General features: G+C 38.1%; 1 protein-coding gene across 1 annotated transcript; it reads left to right on the top strand.

Annotated features, from left to right (window-relative positions):
• Window positions 1-1,440: 1,440 nt before the first annotated feature.
• LOC103407925 (ent-kaurene synthase-like 1) lies at window positions 1,441-6,126 on the top strand. The gene is made up of 12 exons (XM_008346798.4): window positions 1,441-1,690; window positions 1,787-1,967; window positions 2,446-2,663; window positions 2,772-2,892; window positions 3,049-3,146; window positions 3,241-3,464; window positions 3,563-3,675; window positions 4,458-4,556; window positions 4,648-4,863; window positions 4,956-5,097; window positions 5,270-5,515; window positions 5,621-6,126. The coding sequence occupies exons 1-12, from the start codon at window positions 1,441-1,443 to the stop codon at window positions 5,918-5,920; spliced, it is 2,208 nt and encodes a 735-aa protein (XP_008345020.3). The 3' UTR covers window positions 5,921-6,126.
• The last annotated feature ends 425 nt before the right edge of the window (window positions 6,127-6,551 follow it).

Raw genomic sequence — 6,551 nt, 5'->3', positions numbered from 1 at the left:
TGTGACCCCAATGACGAGATTGGCAAGGATCTATAACCTGCACCGCTTATCCTTACTAAGGTATAATGCCCAGTGCTCTTGCATCTTCGACAATGTTTTCTTTTAGCAGTTTTCTCTGGGTCATCAACTCCCTTCTCAACCAGATTCCAGAGCTCATGGGGTTGGAAAATGGTTTTCATCTTGATTTGCCAGAAATTGAAGTTCTCACCGTTGAAGATCGGTGCTTGCAGCCCATTTCCAGTAGACCCAGTAATGTTAGACCCATATCTGAGCAATCAAAGTTCGTAGCAACAAGAAAATTGCTCTGATTCAACTCGTGATTCTCACAAACTTGAAACGCCCAGATTTTCAGACCCAACTAGGCTCTGAGGCCATCTTAGAGTTTGATTCAGATTGTGCGTGCGTGTGAAGTGTGTGTGTGTGTAATGAGAAGAATGAAAGAGCAGTATTGATTTACACACAACTTTGGATTGAATGGGAAGCAAGAAGGAAGAAGAATTGAATCTGCAAAATTAAAGAATGTGACTGATATTGTTTTCATTCTTCCACACACACAGCATGTGAGCTTAAGACAAGTCGCATCAGTGAACACATTTTCTTGTCAACATGACCACCCTGCCACCCCTCCAGATCACATTCGCAAATCTACGCCATTCAGATCTTGAACCTTGATTGGTCCCAGGTTGCCGTTGATTGTACTGCACTTATCTGTTAATATGATCTACTCTAGTGATATTTTTCAGTTCTACTACGCACATATGTTTTTAGTCATGATCAACAGTCCGTAAGCACCTGTTTCGTTGGTAGGTACATCTATTCCTAGTGCATGATCAACAATCCACATGCATATGTTTCGTTGGCATGCACATATGTTCTTATTGCATGTAACACCATGCATGATCAACAATCCACAATAACCAACAGTAAGGAAACGAGCTTCTTGGCTGCAAATTTTAGAGCTTTTAACCAATACAAATTGAAAATTTGTGTGTACAGCGAGTAAGGTTGAGTCTTTTACCCAACCAACACATCGCCTTAACTAAAATTGTACAACACCTATGACACCATATTATCTATTGGCCAAAAGACATGCACAAAGCGGGAAATGGGAAGATGTAAAAATTCTGATTTTTTCTCTTTCGCGACTCATGATGCTCGTTGCCACATCTATCATGCCATATTATACATAGTTGACTATAAATTCATACCTGGATTAGTATTTCCCCTTATTTTGTATCATACATTTTCTAGTTTCTTGTATCTTCCATAAAACATCCGAACTGCATCCGAATTACAACCAAATTCCACCAAACCATTCTGCATTCATTAGAATTAACACAATTTTCCTTTGTACCATTATTTTATGCTGTTAAAAATTATTATACGTACTTCTTATAACTTAAGCAGAACTTTGAGGTGACTAAACAAAGAATAAAGAAGATGTTCAATAAGGTTGATCTCTCTGTTTCCTCGTACGATACTGCTTGGGTGGCAATGGTCCCTTCTCCAAATTCTCAGGACCCTTTTTTCCCTGAATGTGTCAACTGGCTATTGTGTAATCAACTCCACGACGGGTCATGGGGTCATCCTAATTTCCATCCTTTGTTAAGGAAAGATGCTCTTTTATCTACGTTAGCATGTATCCTTGCACTAAAGCAATGGAGTGTTGGTGAAGAGCTAATTAACAACGGTATACACATCTGTTGCTCTTGCTAAGTAAATTTCCTCCTTTAATAATTAATGTTCTATGATGAACATCTTCTGATCCTCTCCCTTGTTCCTGTAGGACTACGTTTTATTGAGTCAAATATATCTTCAGCTACCGATGAAGTGCAACAATCTCCTCTTGGATTTGATATAATATTTCCTTCTTTGATACAATCCGCAATGAATTTGGATATCAATCTTCCCCTTGAAGAATCAACCCTGGCCAGTATTTTCCACATGAGAGACTTTGAGCTTCAAAGGTATGACGTTTTCTTGGGTTTTTAATTGTTGTCATAGGTATTCCTTTGTTGTTACATTTTTCCACTTTTATTATATGCGATATTACTACTCTAAGCTAGACTAAAGGGAGGGATGAGAGTTTGGATCCGGGACATAGTGAGTTGAAGAGCAAGGTCCTATCCTCCAAGGCAACCCACCACTTGCATAAAATTGTCATCGTTGTTGTTGTGACAATTACATTTGCTGCTATGTTTCGAAGCCATGGCTTGGCTATTCAAGCCACCTGAGCTCAAATCTATAGATTTAGGTTTATTAGAAACTCGGAAAATGTTCTTTCACCAGGGTGTAAAGGAACAAATATCTTTCTTCAGATATGGATTGATAAACACGTGTACAATTGAATCTGTTCATATGCTCTAAAAAATGGTTATTTTTTTATGTTGCATCCTAAACTATTCAAAGTCAACATCTATCTTGTTTCCAAATGTTATCCTTTAGAGGAAATGGAAGCAACTCAGAGGGTTGGAGAGCCTTCTTGGCTTATATTTCGGAAGGAAATGCAGAGTTGCAGGATTGGCAGACGGTTATGAAGTACCAAAGGAAGAATGGGTCCTTGTTTAATTCACCATCAACCACAGCCGCTGCTTTTACTCACACTAAGAATGCTGATTGTCTTCAGTACCTCCGCAGACTCTTAAACAAGTTTGGGAATGCAGGTTCCTCCCTCCATATATTTTACTAGTTTTCTAGCTGACTAGGTGTATTATCACTACATGAAGACGGGTAAACCACAGTTTAATTGATTAAATTTTATTGACTTTCAGTTCCAACGATATATCCTCTAGATAAATATGCTCGTCTTTCTATGGTTTCCAGCCTTGAAAGTTTGGGTATCGATCGACATTTCAGGGAGGAAATTAGAAGCGTAATCGATGAAACATACAGGTAACTAAACTTCCCTTATAAATATTTATGTAGACACCAGCTCTGTTGTAACACAATTGTTCTAAGAGTATATTCTTAAGCGAAAAATTAAGTTTAGTGACGTAGCGAACTGGTTCTCATTCATGGAGGAGCATGACATTAGCCGAGAAACTGCAGATTATGGCTGCAGGGGGATGAAGAAATATTTTCAGATGCTGCCACCTGTGCAATGGCGTTTCGACTCTTACGCGTTAATGGATATGACATTTCTGCAGGTATTTTTCAATATTGGTGCCTAGCTTGGTCTTCACCAATTGGGGTTGACAACTGCCAGAAATTAACTAACTGATTTATGTGCTGTCTATGTAGATCCATTAGTAAAATTTTCCGAAGATTGTTTCTTCAATTCCTACGGAGGATACTTGAAGGACGTTAGTGCTGCCTTAGAATTGTTTAGGGCTTCCGAAATCATCATACATCCAGATGAGTCAATTCTTGAGAAACAAAACTACTGGACAAGTCATTTTCTGAAAGAGGAGTTATCCAATATGTTAATTCAGCCTCATAGACCGAATAAGCACATTGCCCTGGAGGTAATTTCGTACATATGATAAGTCTCTTAGATTTGGTGATGTTTTCTTCAGTCCCAAAAATATTATGCTCTATATATGCAATTTCTGATTGTTTTCAGGTGGATCATGCTCTTAAATCCCCTTACCATGCAAATTTGGGTCGTTTATCAACCAAGAGAGCTATAAAACATTACAACACAGATGGTACAAGGATTCTGAAATCTTCTTATAGGTGAACCTCATGTATTTCCTTCCCCTAATTGATGTTGGAATATTTTCAACAATATAAAGTAGGAGCAGTGGGTTTGTTGTCCAAAAACGGTTGCCATGTTTTTGAATTAAAACTTGAACAGTTTGTCGGTAACCACTGCTTGGTTTGTATGGCAGCCACCAGTTGGAATCATGCAAGAGATGTATTCTTGGTTATTAAATTAATAACGGCTATTATTAATATCCAACACCTGACAACTCTTGAACAAGAGTCATGTCTGAAGAGATGTTTCAACCACTATAAATAGAGGCAGTCTGCACATATTTGTGAATATCCGGAATAATCATTCTTTCTCTTCGTCAATATTCCTAACAAAGGCTCCTCCACTTATATATTATTTTCTTATACAAAAGCCTCAAGAAACTAAAATCTGCAGTTGGTTTTTAGTTAAATCTTGAGCATTCTTGTCTCTCTCTCTTTGAGTGTTTGGGGTTTGTCTTAAAAGTTTGCTAAACTTTGATAAATAATAGGCATAAGGCCAGGATTCATAGTATCCACAAGGCTTATTCGCAGATCCTCTTTGCACTCTAGATGTGGGAGCAAATAAAGTCTGAAAAATAGCATATTTCTACGCACTTTGAAGCAATCTTTCAACCTTCGTCATAACCATAACCCACATCATAACCACAATCCTCATGTTACAAAGTTTCTCCAACAACTGATTTCCCACGTGTTCAGTTTCCTGTTTTTTAAGACGATATTTTCTGCTGAATTATTATGAGGGACTTCATTGTTTTCGTTAGCTCTTTGAATATTGGACATGAAGATTTCCTCGAACTGGCAGTGGAAGACTATAACATTTGCCAATCTATACATCGTAAAGAATTCAACCATCTTGAAAGGTGAGTGCAATGCAAAGTAGCATGTTCTTTTTTCTCTTTTCGTTTACTTTTCTTTCTTTTCTGAATTCTGGTATTTCGTCCATGTAAGCAGGTGGGTTGTTGAGCACAGATTAGACAAGCTAAAGTTTGCTCGGCAGAAGCAAGCGTACTGCTACCTCTCTGCTGCAGCAGACCTTTTCCCTCCGCAACTATCAGATGCCCGCATGTCATGGGCCAAAAATGCATTTCTCACAACTGTGGTCGATGATTTCTTTGACATTGATGGTTCGGAAGAGGAACTAATAAACCTTATACAATTGGTCGAGAAGTATGTGATTCCTTTTCCGTTTCCACCCGATCTGTTGTTAATGAATCACTTCTTGTTATGGTTATCATAGTGTTCCTTTTATTCAAACGCAGGTGGGACTTAGATGCAAGTGTTGATTGTTGTTCTAAGCACGTTGAAATCATATTTTCAGCACTTAGGGACACAATTAGTGAGATTGGAGTCAAAGCGTTCAACTTGCAAGGACGTAATGTAACAACTGACGTAATTAAGACTGTAAGTTAAAGTGTTTTAGTTTTGGTTTTGATAGCATTACTGATCAGGACTTCCTGAGCATCAGAAAAAAACTTTCAAGTGCTTCACTTTAATGAAGTATCTTAGAATATCATGAAACCCTTTTAACAGTAACTAATTTTGACAATTTAACTTTCTGTTGTATGTTTTTCAGTGGTTGGATTGCCTGAACTCTATGTTAAAAGAAGCTGAGTGGTCGAGAAACAAGTCCGTGCCAACAATGGATGAATATATGGCAAATGCAGGAACATCATTTGCCTTGGGACCAATTGTCCTCCCAGCTCTCTATTTTGTTGGGCCTAAACTTTCAGAGGAGGTTGTAGGAAATTCTGAACTCCAGTATCTGTTCACGCTTATGAGCACTTGTGGGCGTCTTCTCAACGATGTCCAAAGCTTTAAGGTAGACAACCTCTCCAGTATACGCTTATGAGCTAGAATAATATACCATCTAACATTGTTGGTTTGGTTTTGGACTAACTTACAACTCAAATAATATATTTTGTAGAGGGAATTAGCGGAAGGGAAGTTAAATGCTGTATCGTTGGCCACGATTCATGGTGGTGGTACTGTATCTGAGGAAGATGCGATCAATGATATTAAGAAGGTTATAACAAGTGAGACGAGAGAACTGCTAAGAGTTGTTTTGCTGGAGAAGGGTAGCGCAGTTCCAAGAGCTTGCAAGGATTTGTTTTGGAACTTGAACAAAGTGATGCACCTTTTTTACTGGAAGGATGATGGGTATGTTGGGAACGAGATGATGAAGGCCGTAAATGAAGTCATTGGAGAACTTATTGTTCTTCAATGAATTGCAAGTAAAAAGTGATTAACTAAATGGCACGTGTACACATTAAGGCTGCAAATTGACAACTATTATAATTATCAGCAACTGTGGACACCCTTCATGCGGAGATCGAACTCCAATTTAGTTTGGTTAATTTTTCATTATAATGATTCATTTAGCTTTGTCAAAAAGGTTATTGTTACAACTTGTACCTTAAAATTTATATTTTAATCTCAGACCACGTCGCTTGAGACTTGTTTAAGGTTTTTAAATGTTATGAATCATATGACGCCCTCCTTTTATGCAAATTCATTGTCTAAATAGTAGTGTCAGACATAGTTTAGTTAAATGACAAGAAAAGCTTAGTTAAGCTAAAATGTTACATTCACATCAACAGTAATATGGGTTCTCTCAATGAAAGCACCAATTGTTAGAACTAAATTTGCGCACCTCCGTGAGTGGCGGTTGAGCACAAACTCGAGCAACTTGCAAAACAATAAACAACCTGTAAGGATGCCTAAGACCCGCTCCCGAGGGGAGGGGGGATGTGTGTGCTGGTCAAAGGCTCTTTGATGGTCAAGTTAGTGAATAATTTTAGACTCAAGTAGTGGGCAATAGAATTCAAGTGTATAGATTGCATTACCATACACGAACC

Source organism: Malus domestica, chromosome 03 (genome assembly GCF_042453785.1).
Source record: "Malus domestica chromosome 03, GDT2T_hap1".
Taxonomy (NCBI): Eukaryota; Viridiplantae; Streptophyta; class Magnoliopsida; order Rosales; family Rosaceae; genus Malus; species Malus domestica.
Note: the sequence above shows the minus strand (reverse complement) of the source record. Positions and strands in the feature narration are given on the sequence as shown.